The sequence below is a fragment of the Drosophila erecta genome, unplaced genomic scaffold, assembly GCF_003286155.1.
Source record: "Drosophila erecta strain 14021-0224.00,06,07 unplaced genomic scaffold, DereRS2 tig00000092-arrow-pilon, whole genome shotgun sequence".
Lineage (NCBI taxonomy): Eukaryota > Metazoa > Arthropoda > Insecta > Diptera > Drosophilidae > Drosophila > Drosophila erecta.
The window spans coordinates 10,698,992-10,715,891 of NW_020825207.1; the positions used below are offsets into that span (position 1 = coordinate 10,698,992).

The 16,900-nt window shown below is 46.9% G+C and overlaps 4 protein-coding genes across 8 annotated transcripts; 3 read left to right on the forward strand and 1 right to left on the reverse strand.

The window, feature by feature from the left end:
- Positions 1-58: 58 nt before the first annotated feature.
- LOC6548169 lies at positions 59-2,927 on the reverse strand. Its single transcript, XM_001975116.3, has 6 exons — positions 2,698-2,927; positions 2,135-2,634; positions 1,351-2,052; positions 1,135-1,298; positions 556-1,078; positions 59-494 (listed from the first exon to the last, which is right to left on the reverse strand). The coding sequence occupies exons 1-6, from the start codon at positions 2,825-2,827 to the stop codon at positions 351-353; spliced, it is 2,163 nt and encodes a 720-aa protein (XP_001975152.1). The 5' UTR covers positions 2,828-2,927; the 3' UTR covers positions 59-350.
- A 3,518-nt stretch (positions 2,928-6,445) lies between these two features.
- LOC6548110 (integumentary mucin C.1) lies at positions 6,446-14,637 on the forward strand. Of its 5 annotated transcripts, none has more exons than XM_015156309.2 (4): positions 6,446-6,996; positions 11,366-11,629; positions 12,128-14,017; positions 14,100-14,637. In XM_015156309.2, the coding sequence occupies exons 1-4, from the start codon at positions 6,897-6,899 to the stop codon at positions 14,495-14,497; spliced, it is 2,652 nt and encodes an 883-aa protein (XP_015011795.1). In that variant the 5' UTR covers positions 6,446-6,896; the 3' UTR covers positions 14,498-14,637. The 5 variants fall into 5 exon arrangements, with proteins under 5 accessions (XP_015011795.1, XP_015011797.1, XP_015011798.1 ...); XM_015156311.2 differs by having other exon boundaries at positions 13,424-14,017; XM_015156312.2 differs by having other exon boundaries at positions 13,886-14,017.
- Positions 14,638-14,938: 301 nt separating this feature from the next.
- LOC26526140 lies at positions 14,939-15,503 on the forward strand. Its single transcript, XM_026980814.1, has 3 exons — positions 14,939-15,221; positions 15,280-15,361; positions 15,418-15,503. Exons 1-3 carry the CDS (start codon positions 15,009-15,011, stop codon positions 15,474-15,476), a joined length of 354 nt encoding a protein of 117 aa, XP_026836615.1. The 5' UTR covers positions 14,939-15,008; the 3' UTR covers positions 15,477-15,503.
- Positions 15,504-15,662: 159 nt separating this feature from the next.
- LOC26526931 lies at positions 15,663-16,220 on the forward strand. The gene is made up of 3 exons (XM_015157397.2): positions 15,663-15,920; positions 15,977-16,058; positions 16,156-16,220. Exons 1-3 carry the CDS (start codon positions 15,684-15,686, stop codon positions 16,218-16,220), a joined length of 384 nt encoding a protein of 127 aa, XP_015012883.1. The 5' UTR covers positions 15,663-15,683.
- Positions 16,221-16,900: the final 680 nt, after the last annotated feature.

Genomic DNA, 16,900 nt, shown 5'->3' on the forward strand with positions numbered 1-16,900 from the left:
ATATTATTGTTCTTATTATTAACTCAATCATTGTTGTTGGACTTGGTGTCATTAGAAGTATTATTCAGCAATTGCATAACATTTTATTCCGAATCAAAATCATTGCAGTTATAAATAAAATTACGAAGTCATTCAAAACTGAGCAATAAATGGTTTCATTGAGTCAACAAAACTGGTAGCCATTTCTGCAAAGCTGTGTAATGTATGCTATATATTTGAGTAAGTGTAAATGCTTTCAAGCCATAACAATGTTTATCTTAGCCCTAGCTTAAATGTTAAGTAAAGCCTTTTCTTGGTTACGCGTAATAACAAATCGCACTTTTCAACATAATATCTAAATATGGCTGATTTTAGGCAGCCTCATTCTTCTGCTTGAGACTTTGCACCGCCTCCTGGAGACCGTGATCCTCGCGCTTACGTATTCGTTCACATTTGGGACATGGCTGCTTCTCATTCAAACACTCTGCGTGGAATACGGCTCCACAGGCCAGGCACTGCAAAAGATTTGAGAGCCAGTGTGAAAATATCATTCAATTCCCTAAAAGTTCGACTCACTCTGAATGTAGTGCTGATGTGAAAGGGATACAGCACCCTGGGACTCTGGCAGATCTCGCAGATGAATCCTTTCAGGTGGCACAGTCTGCACTTTAAGACGTGCGCTTCGCCCAGCTTGAAGGCTTTCTGCAGCTGCTGACATAGCACACCTCGCTGAATAAGAGCCAAATCTGCTATGGAGTACAGATGAATATGCTCATGCAGGTACTCCCTGCCAGCGAACTGATTTTGGAGAAGCTCTATGCTACTCGGCGCACAGGTGTACAAATAAGCCCGTATGAAGTTTAGTCGGATCCGCAGGGATTGCAATTCAGCCATGGCATCGGAGGCAAAATATATTCTCGGGTTCAGTAGCTGCATGTCCAGGAACGGATGCGATCGAAATTCGGCCAGGAAAGTGGCTGCCCGCTTGCTCACGCTGTACCTTCTAAAATCCCAATTGAAAATAATGCGAGCGGGTATCAGCTGCATCTCAAGATCCATGCAGCTATTGCAGTAGTAGCTACCACTAAAGGCGCAAACTCTAAGGGCAGATGAACATGTCAGGGGGTTTTATTAAGAATGAGACGATGTTCTTACTGAAAGTTGGAGTAGCCAATGCCCAGCGGATGCTGACAGCTCTTGCACAGGAAACCCTGGGCATCCAGACCCGGCTCTCGAGCTAGTTGACACAGTTGGGACACCATTTGCTGCAGCTCCACCATGTCAAACTCGGATGTGAGCAGCTCAAACTCGGAGTTCGTCTACAATAGGATAGCATTGAAATTCAATAAACTTTTTACTTAACCTACTTACGTCCAGTGACTGCAGATCGCTTAGGTCTTCCGAAATGGGCGGATCGCTATCTCGCTGGGGCTGAGCCACATTGAGATTGGAGGCACTGGCCCGAAACTTTTCCCAGATCTCCGACCATCCGGCACCACTTTCCCGGTTGCTCTCGTGCTTCCGCAACAGAGCATTGTAGCTGCATCTGTCCGTAGTTGGAGAACGCAGGCTGACGGCACTACTGACGCTCACAGATCGCTGGAAAAACCTAGATCCCGTCAGTTCGTCGGTGGGTGAAGTGGGAGTTGCTTGCAGGTCACCAGACCATGAGGTTTGCATCAGATTGGATAGAGAATTACTGCCCTGGGGCAGAAGAGCGGGTGCCTCAAGATCCAGCTCGGCGAAGGAGCTGCTGTCCACTTGACGGTTGGATTTTTTGCGCGACCTCGCTTTACTGCCCGATGGAGCTTCCTGCTCTGCCGTTTCAGTCGCTTCCGCTTTGTCACTGCCTGTTTGCTCCTCGTTTATCACGTCCATTTCATCGAACTTTTGTATTAGCAGGTCCAGGTTCTCCCGCTGGGTAAGTTCGGGAACTCCGAAGTTGCTATTCCTGCCAAAGGGGCTATTCGAAATGGAATCTGAGAACAGCTCATTGGTCTGCAGGGGCTGAGGCGTCGGTATGGCTATGATATCGGAGCCAAGCGAGCTGGCCACGTCAACTCCGCTGCTAATCTGTAATGGTATACTCAAATTAGTCCACATGTATTGAAAGACGTACCAGGAAAGACACATGGCTAGGCTAGGAAGATCATACCGGGCAGGACTTAAGAGCAGGTGTCCAGAGATCAGAAAGCTGCAGGGAGTAGTCGGGCCACTGGTTCAGCAGGCTGGAGTTCACTGGCAGATCGAATTGCACATAGGCCTCCAAGCTCTCCATAATCTTGGCGGCCGTCTCCAGACCCTCGGAGTCCCTGATGAGGGCGTTCCGCTTGTAGTACTGCGACAGGGCCGATCCGTTCTTGCGCATGTTGTTCAGATAGGAGGAGAACACCGACTCGTTGAGCGACTGGCGCACCCAGGCGCGGCACTGTCCCGTCTCCGAGGTGATCTGGCTGAGGCCCTGCACCTGCTCGATCACCTGCTTGTGCATGAAGACCATGCAGGGCGACCAGAAGCTGGGATCCGGCCTGCGTTCCACATCGCCAGCGATCACATTGAAGGTGGCGGACAGGAATGAGTCCTTCAAGCCGTGCAGGAACAGGGCCTCCAGGGTGGTGCACAGGGCACTCGTCTGTTCACATAGTCCCAGTACCTCTGCAGACGAGGATTTACAGAATTCAATCAATTTCCATATTCGGGGGAGTACCCAGAACTCACCTAAACTCTTCTGCTTCACCTCGAACTCGATCTCGCGTGCATTTTCGTTCAGTGTATTTATGAGCGCCTCCTTCACGACATTCTCCCGTTTCGACGAAAAGTGGTTCAGGCTGCGGAACAGGGAGCTCATTTGGTTGGCGATCCGGACCTTTTGTTGTGGTTTTCCGAGGGTCTTTGGATATTTGCACTGAAGTAATCATCCCCAAGGTGTGACCGCATGGCAGCTCCAAAGCAACAAAGAAAAATATACCAGAAAGACGTTAGTGTAATTAGGAAATGCAATCCGAATTTCTCAGTATTTACAAAAGCATACTTTCTCTATTGAAGCCTATGCAGTTTTATTCCAGTTTAATGTAGTAGTTTCGAAGCATAATCAGAAATTAGTAGAATTTTACAGAGCCCGCGATCTCTACAAGTTATCGATAGGCAATACTTTTTGAAATCCTCGAGCTGCATGGCCACTCTAGAGCTTACGGTGGTCAAGTATGACGTAGTTTTGAAATTCTCAACGGTTTTCACTTAAGTTAAAAATAAATTATGTTTTTAAGTCCGCCAGCCAATCAAGCTACATGCATTAAAATCTGCACAAATGCGCGCCAAGGCAATCAAAAAGGTCAGCTCTTTGAGACTTCGGCGCGCTAAGCTACTCAAACCCGTTCTGGTTATTCTTGACTTTCTTCTCAGATCAAATCACAAATCTCGGCTTATGTGTGAATGCTCGATTATGAGGAAAAAACCCCACGCAAGCTAGCAAAAAGTCACAGCGAAACCGTCAGCGAGTCAGAATATTAATTGATTTCGCTTGGATCTTTCCTATCGCCCCTTGTGATTGTCTTGTTATTGTGTTTTGGGTATTTTCGGGTTTTGTTCCAATAAACCGTCATATATTGTGTGAGCAAATGACTCATGCAGATCTCTCGGTCGCCGAGGAATTTTATTAATGAAAGACCATCCCGACTGGGGGAACCAGAAAAAAACCCAGGCACGCAGTCAGTTGATATAATACTAAAATTAAAATTTGTGTTAAGGTCACGGTGACCAACAAAAGCGACTTTATGTATATACATGCTTGTTGTTGTCAACGCATTTTTCAATATTTTTGCAATAAAAACGTTGTTGTTTTTACAGAAGATGCGCCTTGTCTTGTGGCTGTGAACCAACTGGTTCAGCATTCAAAATGCAAACTGGTCTCAGCCGCCAATTTGTTTGACTGTTCGACTGTTTTCGGCGTGGTGTTGGTTTTCGAAAACACATTTTCCATGTGGGCTGTGCATTCAGCAAATTGCATTTTATTGAATTTTATTGATACGAAACGGGTTGCCAAATCATTAATAACATAAACAATTTGGCAAATCAGTAATTGCGCGAGTTGTTTCGTTTATGGGTGGCATTCTTTTGGAATGATGTGTTTTCGTTCAAACCTGATAAACAATTAGTGTATCAGGTGAAGCTAACTTTGTGTAAAAAAACAATCAGATTTGAATGTATGAATACAAACCTTTTAAGAGGGGATATTTATCTTGGGATCTTCTCATGAAAGTTGCTTGTTGCAAAAAAAGCTACCAAAACAGAGCATTTAAGTTTGAAATTTACATGCTTATATACTCGGGCTTCCCCCTTCCAAACAATATATAAATATATATACATATATAAGTCGGATTTCGCATGGCGAAAAGCCGTTGGAGTTTGTTGTGCGACATTAATGACGATAAACAATTAATAAGGCGCTTTGGGTGAAGGGTGAAGGGTCGCGGCGACATTTCCCAACTGCGCCGACTCTATTAAAGTAAATAATATGTGGCGCTTTGTTGCTGCTCTAAGCTGACTGTGCAGTTTCCAAGATGCCAGCGTGTTGCCATTGTTGTGGCCAAAAGGCCGAAAAGCCAAAAGAAACGAAACCAAAAGAAACGAAGCGGCCTGAAATGTATAAAAACGTTTGTTTTCGTAATACAATTTTGATTACTTCTTCGACGCCAGCCGCCCATTGATGGGCATTGTCTCAGTTGGACCCCTTTGTGCGTCCCTAAGCGATTTGATTTATGGGCGGAGGAGCTGGGCGCCCAATGCCCCACTCCACTCACCCCGCTCCACGACTCCAACAGCGCTACCGTTGGCCATTTGCCGGGATCGCGGTCCATTTGGCAATAGCTTTGTTGTAATTGTTACACTAATAACAGCCGTGATTCCCGACACCACCAACCCACTGGGCAATCACCGACTTCGCAGTGGCGGCAGGGGCATGAACCTGGGGGCATTTCCAAATACAAAGGCCTGTAGAACTCATCACTTATTAGGGCTAATATAATATGCTCAGATATAATAGGTACTGCGGTATTTAAGGTGCAATTTATGTGAACCCCTTATACCGAATCTCCCTTCCCCCAACCTACGCCCATTTGGACCATCTGATGGGGCTAGGAAACTGGCCCTTTGATCGTCGAAAGCCAAATGCCGGTACAAATGCTCAAATGCGGAACCAATAAGCTGACATAATTTTTTGTGATGGGCGCTGAAAAAGAAGATTTGCCCGGGCCAAATGATAATTACTTTCCAGAGACATCCGAAGATATGGTCATGGTTGGCTTTCGAATGCGATCATTAACGCATTTCAGTTGGAAGACCATAGAAGATGGTTGTTCAAGGACGTAACAGAAATCGATCGTTGCTACTAAAGCAGGATATTATTGAGTATATGCAAAATAAGAAGAGAATTTCGCATGGGCCATCATAAACTGGATGCCTTAAGATCACGAGGCGCGATGATCTAATCACCGGTCGCGTCAATAGTCGGGCGGGCTGAAATGCCAAAAGTTCATCGATCACTGACACCTCCGACCAACTCAACGCATCTTTACCGATCTGCCAAAAGTCTGATCCATCAGTTCTCTGACTCAGGCCAGTCAAGAACCCAGTGCACTGGGACAGGCTGAAACGGACAAGTTTGAAATATAGTATTTAATTATTGATATGGAGCTGAGGAACAGGATCTGGCGGATCTGAGGCACATGGAACGCATAACTTATGCATTGTTAGCATAATACTTTTCCGAAAATCAAGCCAAACCTGTCAAAATAAACAAACCGAACGGAGCACATTCGTTTTCAATATCCATTTGCATTTCGTGTGTGTTTAATTTATGCGAAAGTTGTGTCTATTTGGGGGGCGATTTGCTATTGTCTTGTAAATCATTTGGCGAGTAGCACTAATGTTAGGCGACTGTTAGCTGAATGTTAATATTAACCCCTTGTATCAATTATTCGATTAGGCATGTATATTATTTATTGTGATAGATATTCGATCATTTCATTAATATGTACATATATACGGCAGAAATTGAAACAAACTAATCTCTATGGATGCCAGAAATATTCGCAGTCTATATGCATTTTGGCGGTAATACCCAAGTTGGCTTAGAGGGTTAATATCTGAATCCGATCATGTCGCTAGGCTGACCTTGAACGTCATTGGCAGTGCGTCAAAGTGTGGCGCGAAACCAGTATGCAAAAAAAGTTGATCGCCGGGGCAATTAAACAAAACAATTTTGCACTTTTTTCCGGTGGATAGTAGTACGCAAGAGGGTTGATCAGAAGGCCTGAAAAGACGGGGGGTGTTGACTTAGCCTCTTGCATAGATAACGCTTTCTGGCCTTATCGAAATTCCCATTTTTCCCAACTTATTTACCCGATCCTCTGCCGCCGTCGCAGCCGGCGGCGCTGCCGGCGTCGCGACTTCAGCCAAGTCGAGCTTGGAGCAGCGGCTCTTGGCCAAGTTTATTGAAAGCGCAGAATCCGTGAGCTACGGACGTGTTTCGCTCGAGCGCATCGCGCATCTCCCAACTTCGACCTACGATCTCCAGCTCTCTCGCTCTCTCGCTGTCTCGCTCGCTCGCTGGCACCCTCTCGCTCGCGCACCGAAGTGATCGTGATATCGTGCCGCGGATTTTTCTACCGATTGAGATTGAGAAAAGGCGGTGAAAATATTACACATTTTAGTTGTCGCCTGCGATTTTGTCATCGCGATTTGATCATTGTTGGCCGGATCGACGGCGCCTACGCGATATAATTCTATCCCCCTTGGCTTGCAGGGCAATGCCCAATTCCAAATAGTTAATTGCGTGACAAGTTCGAAAAAGGGGTTAATATACAGAAATAATACGAGAAGGAAACCCAAGCGCGAGGCTCCAGCTCACCCACGAGATAATGCAGATCGATCCGAAGCCACGATGCGGTGGCAGCGTGGTTAGCTTTACCGTTGTGCTGCTGCTGATCATCGGTGCCGACTTCGCCGCTGGAAGGCCTGGTATTAAACTGAAGCAGTCTATATAGATATAAACTAAGGCGATTGCAATTGCGATTGCGCTACCGGATCGCATATTCAATTTGCACCAGCATGCGAATCAGATTTCTGAATCGGCGATCCTCTTCGCCTTTTTTCGCTCTTATTTTCCTCTTTCTATTTGCGGTTACGTTTTAAATGTTATGTGTGCTTATTGCGTTTTTTCTGGAAGAAGCTACAAGTTTACGGGTGACATACAAAATTATATATTTAACATATAATGAATATATGGCATAAATATTATGCCAGTCAAACCGGATCGAAAACATTACCATTTATTAATATTCTATGACTTCTACATAGATCAGCACACCCATAACTTTGAGCTTCTTCCTGACGTTGTTATCTGTAACTAATTTTAATATTTTATTTCAATCCTACTAAGTTTTACTCTGAACTGATCCCGAGTCCCCCTCCCCCTTCCCTCACTCTATGAATATCTGTTAGAAGTTCCGATTCTTCACCCACTTTACGCATTTACATCTCACCTCACCTGCATTTGCATTTCCAAAACTCACGCGGTGCACAAGTTCGAGCTCACCCCACAGTAGACTTCCATCGTGATCGTGATCATGACCCACATCGGTTGGGAGCAAGTGCTATCCCCCAGCTAACAACTAATGACAGTTGCACCAACGGAAAGTCAGTGGGTCAGAAATCAATTGAAAGAGATAGTTATATTTACCAACACGTTGTATATGGACGTTCATATCTTCATGCCAGTATTCCATTGAGGATTCCATCCTCGTCTCAGTATTCCATTGGGTACTAAAGGATCTTAAAGAAGTAATTTCATTGCCCTGTTTATTTTTGTGAAGTGCATTCTCCTGAATGCCTTCTTGTCCCATTATGCATGCAATTAGCCTTCGCCGTTGAAGAGCCTTATAAATGCAGCCTTAAGCTGTTTTTGTTTGACAAACAAGCTGAAGAGCTGGGCGCCGCTCATTAAGTTGCTTTTGGGCTAAAAACGAAATCAGGTAGCCGCTGCAAAAGCAAACAGCGAGGTTCCCAAAGGCAAAGCCGTAAGAAAAACGAAATTCGAGAAGAGCCGATGTGAAGAGGCCCCCAAGAAAACCCAAAACCAAAACTGAAACTCAAACTCAAACCCAATCTCAAGACGAAACCGAAACCCAGAGCTCCAGCAAGTGGGGTTACGTAAGCTGAAGATAACGTGACTGGCAAGGCTTCGGCAAAGTCGCTGTCGATCCGTCTTCCTCTTGGTGTTTTGGGGGGTTAAAGGAGGGGTTAAACGACCTCTGGAATGGACTCCCTTGGGGAGTAGTCCATGTAGTTCATAAATTTGGCGACGCTCTTGTCTAGACGATCTGTTAACTAAGTTGTTTACACCAACTAGAGACTAATGTGGTGGCGCTCTTTTTGGGTCATGGGGCCACAAGCAAGAAACTGTGACAAAATACGGAGGATTTCGAGAACGAATGTACCAGAAACAGTTTTATCTGTTTTGGGCAAAACCCATTGACCAACACGTCATGTTAATTGGCTACTAGCTATTAAAACAAATGCATAAACTTAGAGCTCATTTACGGCACCCATGATGGAAATATCATTGAAGCTTAATGGTTTTCTTTGGCACGAAATAGTTATACTGGTATTTCGGTCGCGGTTTTCATTTTCGACAATCAATGAACCCATCATAATGAATGGACCCGTACGTGATAATTAGCGAATTCGCACGGATCTGAAATGGGGAATCGTGTCTCACTTTCGCGTGCCTTGATTTATGATTCAGTCGCAGATTATCGTAATTAAAACACAATAGGATATCAGCCAGTTATGGATATAGATGAAGATATGTAGACACATGAGTTGCGGCAGTTTGATTTCGACATGACCAAACTATTGCGAATTTATCAAAGGCAGCCGACACATTCCAATCTACGCGTATATACAAGTAGAAGCGATTCTGGGGCCATTCTAAGCCATAAATATTTATTCATTTATGGGAGAGTTCGGTTTCCGTTTCAGTCAGCTTGCCCCTTGACATTTTTGAGCCAATCATAATGAAATCACAATTCATATGGCGATTTCAAGTGCAATAAACACATTTTGCTTCGCATCAAAGTATAATTTACAAGTTGGGATTGTGTTTTGGATTTGGCACGGCATTTGACACATTTCGTTAGCCGTTTCTGTGTGGGATGACAACCCAATATGTCGATAACTCCAAGGCCTGCGAGATGATATAAACGAAGATTAATAAAAATCCATTACAATTTATGTTCGCTGATTCCAGCGAAGGTTGGCCAGGCACAGAAACATGTCAAAATCAAGAAGATGGTAAACAAACTGTAAAATTGGCAAGTGCAAAATGTTTTCAACAGAAATACCCATTGTCTTAAGGTGGGTGCAGATGTCGTGAAGCCGTCAATCAATTAAAAATTAAATTCAATAAACATAAACAGTGAGGGAGATGGCGATGGTGATGGAGATGGCGATGGAGATGTCGATGCGAATGAAGATGGCGCTGGAGACAAGCAAAATTAATTGGCCTGAACTTGAGCCGCGTTTGCGGCGGAAGTGCGGGGAATTTCGATTATTTCGGCATAATCCGATAAATAACACTTTCGGCGGCCAGCCGTGACGCAAATCATCTTCACTATCTCTGAGCATTCAAGTTCATGAGGGGCCGAGCTGCAGGCGAAAGTTCAGGGCTTCCTGATATGCGGCCAAGCCCGTCCGTCCCAAAATGCAAATGAATCTCAATTGCTCGTGGCCATAGAATAGAGATATGCACATGTGCTTAACAGCCGGAACTGACTTGGCTGGCAAATTCGAAGCAACGCCCACTGCGATCTGGCTTAGTCACATTCAAGTTGACCGTAGAGCAGAAACGGCATTAACAGAATTCCCCAACGCCAGCCTAATTAAAATATTCCACATCCACATATACAGTATAGCTACAATTTATTCAGTTATTCCGCTGCAAACAGGAATCGAGGCGCAAATCAGAAATCAGAAGCTGGCTGAGAATCTTTCAGATATCAAGGAAATTATTATTAATTATACGAGCATGGCACGAGCGCTGCACAATACCCACAGCTAAAAAATAACAAAATCGTTGTCAGTGCAATCATTAGCCATTAATTCGGTTGTTGTTGCTGTCAAAGTCAGCTGTCACATGGGTTCCCCGATTCCCAGACTCCCAGCGACAAAACAATGAGTGTTCATTTGATAAAACCCATTCAACAATAGCACAGTGCGTTTCAAGAGTGTTAGGCTACGTTTGCACAAAAAGAGTCACAAATGTGTGTTGATTAATTACTTATCTTTTTCTCGTAAGTGGACTTGTCATATAAAATGAACAAAGAAATGTCTGAGATTTTCAAACCACGATTTCTTAATTAAGATATTAAATTGGCGAATTGTCGCTATTAGGTTGAGTTATTGTTTAGAGTTTCATGCTCGGAAGACACGAAACGCACAGTATGCCTGGAGCCCTTTTGCTTGATTCCAGTGACCAGCCGAAACGAAAGACTTAGGCAACGAACTTGATGGTTGCACACCTGTCACACCCACACAAGCACACACACACGTACACTGACTAACCTGCCTGGGTAACTTTTAAAATTGAATTTTATCTGGTGGCGGACCTTTGTGTAACTAACAGTAACCACCGCACACCAGCCACACATCACAACAACCGCAGCAGCATCCAGCAAGCCGAAAACCAAATGTATGGCCCATCTCAGTCAATGTCAATCAATCAGCCGCCGCGGCAGCCAAATTGCCCAAGAGCCGCCCACAGCTGCCTCATCTGTCACCCAGCCACCAGCATAGCCACCGAAAGAGCTCCTCACCCACCGAACAGCATGCACCCAAATGGGAATTGAAGTTCGACTTAAGTTTAACTTGAAGAGAGCCCTTTTGCTAGGAAAACATTTACTAATTGCTAAATTCTCTTAGTACGAAAGCTGAGGAAAACTATAGTTTCAACAGTGATTATTTAAGATACACTTTTCATTTGATACTATATAAAATCTGTTATTTAAATGCAGCAAATTTGTATTATTATTTTGTTTTGGAATGAATACTTAAAATCAAAAGAAAACCATTTGCAAATGCATCAATACATTCAACTTCTGGAGTTCATAAATGGAGTTCAATTTAATTAGGAATACACTAGTTTAAAGTTACTTGTACGGAGCTGTCATTTATCGCTTTCATTGAATCTCTCATTGTGTCACTCTGTCATATTTTCCACTTGCTACTTCCACTTGCTATCTCCACTTGCCACTTCCACGCTTTTCCAACGTTCCAAAGAAGCAGCCGCAGCCACAACGAGACCCAACACATTCTGCTCCCCCTCCAACAGATGTGCGCGAGTCGCCCTTCGCCCTCGATCTGCAGCCTCCGCTGCTGCAGCCGGACGTGACCTTCAGCTCAGGCCAGGGGGGCGGTGCCGGGCCGAAGGCCATCGACAGCTACGGCAACCCCATCGACTCCCTGCGACCCATCGACACGCCCGACGGGCGCAAGGTGGTCAGCGCCCAGGGCGTTCAGTTTGAGATACCCACCTATGCCTCGGGAATCACGGAGATCAGGCGGCCGGCCGATGATCTTCTGCCGCCACACATTGGTGAGTTGACATCCACGCGAGCAGCGGCTGCCAGCGGTGCCACCAGCAGAACGGAAACGGAAATGAGGACCAGGACGATACACGAAACTAAAGCTAAAACTAAAACTGAAACCAATGCCTCGACAGCACCGCACACAACCAGTAGTCGTAGAAATAGTATAAATAGCACTAGCACCCGCACCGCACTAGCCGCACCCATTAGCACCACTAACAAGCTGGCCAAGCGCGAATCGCTGGGCGGCCAGTTCCCCATTGCACCACCCAGTAACCGCCACGCCCCACCGCCCTTCTCCCTGATCAAACTGAATCCCTTTGCCGCCCTGGACTCACCAATCACCCAGATCGGTTCCCAATCGAATACAAGTCCAAGTCCAAGTCCCAGTCTCTGTCCCAGTCCCAGTTCCAAGCACAGTCCTATAGCCAGTTCCCGAGTCCCAGCCACAGCCCCAACCAACGCGAATTGCTCGAAATACTCAAATCCGAATCCTCTCCAATCAGATGCCATCGCTGTGGGCCTGGAACCCAGCACCGATCAGAAACCGAATCCGAACTCATTTACTGGCACAGCATCAGCATCTGCACCAGCACCAGCACCACTTCCAGCTACATCACTAACACCGCCCCTCCATGATCCACCATCACCCGACACGACGACCACCGCGGATGTGGAGGTGGAGCAGGCGCACCTGGTGCCGCTTCCACAGGAGGAGAAGGACGTGGGATCTCTGCCCGATTTTATCCGCGAGCTGCAGCGCGAGGATGCCAACATTGGCGGTCCTGTGGAGTGGAAACCGGCTGCCGATGGAGCTCCGCTTAGTGTGATTGCCTGGGATCTGTTGCCACCGCACCAAGAGCTGGATAATCAGCGCCAGGAGGATCAGAAGCAGGCTCAGGAACCCACTATCATTACTGAGGAGCATCAGCAGCCAGCTAAGAAGGTGCAAGGCATTGTGGATCCTATTAGTCACAACATTCGCATCAGTCTTAGCAGCGGCAATGGTTTAAGCCCAGTGGCACCCACGGGGCACCTCCACAACGATGGGCCGGCTGATCACGGCACCAATGCCCATGTGGGCACAACCACAACCAGCAATCCGGGTCGTTTCCCAAACCGCCAGAGAGGCACAGCGCACTACAGCACCACCAGGAGCAGTAGTACCACACTAAGACCGCGCAGCAGCACCACAACCACTAAGCCCACAACAACCACACCTAGGACGACCACAACCACAGCTAGGACCACCACAACAACCAGGAGAACCACAACATCTAGCACCACTACAGTGAAGCCGGAAACGCGGACAGCCAACCCGGTAGTCAGTACTATTGGCACGACCGAGGATCCATCCACCTTCTATCGGCTGGACAACGAGGAGGCGTATGCCTACACTCTGCCCACGTGGCTGCAGGAGGTCACCGACCCGGATCTGGATGTGGCCGTCACCTTTGAAGTGCCCACTGATAATGATCAGTACAACCACACGCTGGCCAACGATTTGGAGCCACCATTTGAGCCCTTCATAGATCTGGGCAACATTCAGCTGACTCCACCACCCACTGACAGGCCAACCACCACTAGCACAACAACCACGACAACTACCACCACGGCGGCACCAACAACGACAACCACAACCACAACAACAACGCCACGAACAACGACAACCACAACCACAACCACTCGGCGCCCGAGCACGCAGCGAACCACCAAAGCACCCATACCACCCACTCACAGCACCCAAGAGCACCCAGATCCACCGCCAGTGAAACTGACCACAACCACCACCCACCACGCAGATAACACGCCGGAGGATTCGAGCAGCAGCGGCAGCAGCAGCACCACCACTTTCGTCAACACCACGCCAAGCCAGTTGGATGAAGGCAACCCATTCGATTCGGCCACCATTCCCGCCTGGCTGCGTGACTTCGACTATCCGGATGTCGGCCCGGGCGTGCCCTTTGACCCAGACAATTTTGGAACAGCGGCATCCAGCAGCACCCGTAACCCCACCAGTCCGCCGCGTCCCCCCACCGTCCCGCCCGTCTCCTCCGCTTTTCCATCCAAAGTCACGCTTCCGCTTCCAGGCAGCAGCATCAGTAGCAGTAGCAGTAGCAGCGAGAAACCACCACTGGTACTCGTTCCGCCCGCTGACCGCTCGGAGGCCGCTTCCGGTTCCGACTCCCACTTCGGCTCCGTCTCCGTCCCCAATCCCGGACCACTGACCGATCCCACTTCCAACTCTGTAACGCCTTTTGCAGCCCGCTTCGAGCCATCGGCCAGCAGCTCCAGCTCCCAGAGCGTTGAGCCCTTCCCGCCCAGCAAGGTGGAGTACACCAAGAGCGACGAGGGCAAGGTCATCAGCACGCCGGTCGCCAACAATCAGCGAAAAAGTGAGTACAAATGCAGGCATACAACCTGATCTACGTGCCACAGCTAAATGGAAGACCACTAAACACATGTTTTGTTCAACAGCGGAGAATGTGGCACCTCCAGCCAGCAACACTGGAAAGTACACGGGAGGATTTGGGGCACCGTCGGGGCTACTGCGCCCACAGTCGACCAATCCCCATTCAGGTCCCAACACCGACATCTATGTGGCGGGCAATCAACACGAGTTCAGCACTATTTTGAAGGAGAACAAGGCGCGACCCACCGTAAATCCGGGTCGCTATACCGGTGGTTTTGGGGCGCCCACGGGAGTCCTTTCGCCCCAATCCCCGGCGGAGCCACGTCCCTTCCAGCCAATTAACCAGCGAGCGGAGCACAGGGAACATCCATCCGGCGGCAACAGGCGGACGGACAGCCGTTTTGGTGGACCACCCGGCATCCTCGTGCCCTTCGACAACGTGCAGCGAACTGGGGGGCAGTAGAAGGCAGTCCCGGAGTCCGCAAATACTTTAAATTATTTATAGCCCATGTACATGTACCTATGCTAGAGCTAAGTAAGTAACTGACCCGCGGGTCGCCACAATACTTGCGCAATAAAAAGTCTCGGAACTATATAGTCGAATCCTACGTAACTCCACACACTCGTACTTATCGTACCATACGTACCTATGTACATGGTTCACCGTGGAATACAGATCAAGTACGGGAGTGGAAGTTCGATTCTGAAATCCTCCATAAAAGGTTTATATATATTGCATTTATATTGATTATAACTTGCCTGCTGTTCAAGAATGTACTTTCTAGTGGGCATAGCGTTGAATGGATCTCAAAAGTAGAGCCTCTGGAGGAGTAGGTACGATCATTTACCCAATACATAGCTTTCTGCTTCAATTCCCGAATCCCTTAAACGTAGTACACTGAGGTAAACATCTCAAACGCCAGTATACGTACACATAAACTCGTTAGACTGCGCTTGACCATAAGTGCTTGACCATGTGCCAGTGTTCACCGAACTGTTGCTCCGTGTTCTATCCGCTATGGTGCATTATTTTAGGTGCTCTCGGGGTAGTGGGAGGAATAATTCTGGCATGTTTGCACAGCTATGAAAAGAATCGAGGAGTTGCCATTACCTGCAAGCTCCTGATAATTGTCACTAGCCTAACCTACATAATTGCTGGAATACTTATGATGCTTGGCGCTAAAAGGGCAAGTACAAAGTATGCCTTCCCAGGCGGAATTATTTTTAGTACGATTATTGCAGCAGGACAAGGAAGTACTGTTCAAAGTCGGAAAATGCCTAAGCTATATTTATCCGATTTCGTCTGCATTAGCTTTATACCCGATAAGTAAGCCACTGTTTCACTTGGGAACCTATTTACTCCTTGTTTTACTCCGCTTTCAGTTGTCCACATTGTCGCCATGACATATCTGTGCACCTATCAGAAGAATCGCTGGGGATAGTTACTGCCTTTTTTCATTTGGACTTGAAAGCTGCCTTTGCTCACAAGTTTTTCCACATTGCTTACCGATCACAGATAGGTCCGGAATGATTTTTATCCTATTGTAAATGAGCAATAAATTAATCGTAGCACCTTTGAAAGCAACTTCATTAAACATATTCAGCAATAAGAGTTCATTTATATAGCTTGTCCACTACTCGGTCGCCTAATGTGTAGGGTCCCGTCGGTATCCCCCGAGCTCTGCACCCGCTTCTATGCAACATGGTGCTTAGTCTGGGGCTCCTTGTTCGGATTCGGTTACTCCTTCGTGCTCCTTGCCGATCTGCTTGAAGTTGAATCAGCTGGAAGAAATGACCTGCTCCAAAGGACAATCAGGGCGGTTATTGCTGGTTTGGGATTTTCCTATCTTTTGGCGGGAATTTTATTGACGCTTGGAATAAAATACGTCAGTAATTTCAGGGAATTCTGGCATAAATAGTATATATAAATATTATTTTATAGAATAAGCCGTTTGTGTTCAAATGTGGAAAGTTATTGTGCCTAATATTTGCAATTTGTTCACTGCCGACTGTAATATTTCCTGGTAAGAACGAGAAAGGATTCCTTAGTTTTACATATTCAGTATTTATGTTCACCTATTGATTAGTTCTGCTAACTCTTAAATATTCCCTCAACTTTAGTTGTGCATTTCTGCAGCGTTTCCTGCTTGTGTCAGTATATGAAGGATGTATGGAACATAAGCTAAATATTATCTTTAAGACGAATAGAACAATGGATCACATTTTAAAGTAAGATATACAAGTGTGCCCATTCGATTGGAGGCGAATCCATTCCGCGTTCATCAGGTGGTCGGCTGGTGCCTTGCATGCGGACTGCTCCAATCTGGAATCGAAGCCATTACAATCGGAGGTCGTGTCTGTTCAATTGGAGTTGTCGTAAACGCGAGTCGGCATTAAGGTCTGTTGCCCCTCCGCCGAGGGGAGCAACTTGAGCAAATGCAAATATCATAATTTCCGACAGCACATCTGCAAGGTATCAGGCGGGGGGAGTAGGCCACAAATAAGGCCCCACCTCCGGATCCACCTCCGTATCCACCTCCGTATCCACCTCCACTTTCAGAGTCCAGGCCACCGTTACGAGGGCAGGACAAATAAAATTGTTTCGTCACGCCACCGCGAAGGTTGCCAGCCGCTGTCGGAATGAGGCTGGCACACGCAAGACCAGACCAACCGCCAACCGCCTGGAACCACCCACATGCAGCCACGGATCCATCCATCCAACCATCCATTCATCCATCCCCCAGCCCTAACCCACTTTCCCTCACGTGCTCCACCTTTACGACCTGCTCAAACATCAAGCTTATTTATTTACTCTAAAAACAATACCGGAAAATTAATAGCAATTTGTTGGGGTTCATAAATTTGT

Excerpts from the sequence above, each read along its gene's own strand:
- LOC6548169 (XM_001975116.3), bottom strand. The coding sequence starts at position 2,827 with ATGAGCTCCCTGTTCCGCAGCCTGAACCACTTTTCGTCGAAACGGGAG. Across the intron at positions 1,299-1,350 it reads GCGATCTGCAGTCACTGGAC|ACGAACTCCGAGTTTGAGCT; the intron begins GTAAGTAGGTTA and ends ATCCTATTGTAG. Across the intron at positions 495-555 it reads ACATCAGCACTACATTCAGA|TGCCTGGCCTGTGGAGCCGT; the intron begins GTGAGTCGAACT and ends AATCTTTTGCAG.
- LOC26526140 (XM_026980814.1), top strand. The coding sequence starts at position 15,009 with ATGTGCCAGTGTTCACCGAACTGTTGCTCCGTGTTCTATCCGCTATGG. Across the intron at positions 15,222-15,279 it reads TGATGCTTGGCGCTAAAAGG|GACAAGGAAGTACTGTTCAA; the intron begins GCAAGTACAAAG and ends TTATTGCAGCAG. Across the intron at positions 15,362-15,417 it reads ATTAGCTTTATACCCGATAA|TTGTCCACATTGTCGCCATG; the intron begins GTAAGCCACTGT and ends CTCCGCTTTCAG.
- LOC26526931 (XM_015157397.2), top strand. The coding sequence starts at position 15,684 with ATGTGTAGGGTCCCGTCGGTATCCCCCGAGCTCTGCACCCGCTTCTAT. Across the intron at positions 15,921-15,976 it reads TGACGCTTGGAATAAAATAC|AATAAGCCGTTTGTGTTCAA; the intron begins GTCAGTAATTTC and ends ATTATTTTATAG. Across the intron at positions 16,059-16,155 it reads GCCGACTGTAATATTTCCTG|TTGTGCATTTCTGCAGCGTT; the intron begins GTAAGAACGAGA and ends CCTCAACTTTAG.
- LOC6548110 (XM_001975115.3), top strand. The coding sequence starts at position 6,897 with ATGCAGATCGATCCGAAGCCACGATGCGGTGGCAGCGTGGTTAGCTTT. Across the intron at positions 6,997-11,365 it reads CTTCGCCGCTGGAAGGCCTG|ATGTGCGCGAGTCGCCCTTC; the intron begins GTATTAAACTGA and ends CCCCTCCAACAG. Across the intron at positions 14,018-14,099 it reads CGCCAACAATCAGCGAAAAA|CGGAGAATGTGGCACCTCCA; the intron begins GTGAGTACAAAT and ends TTTGTTCAACAG.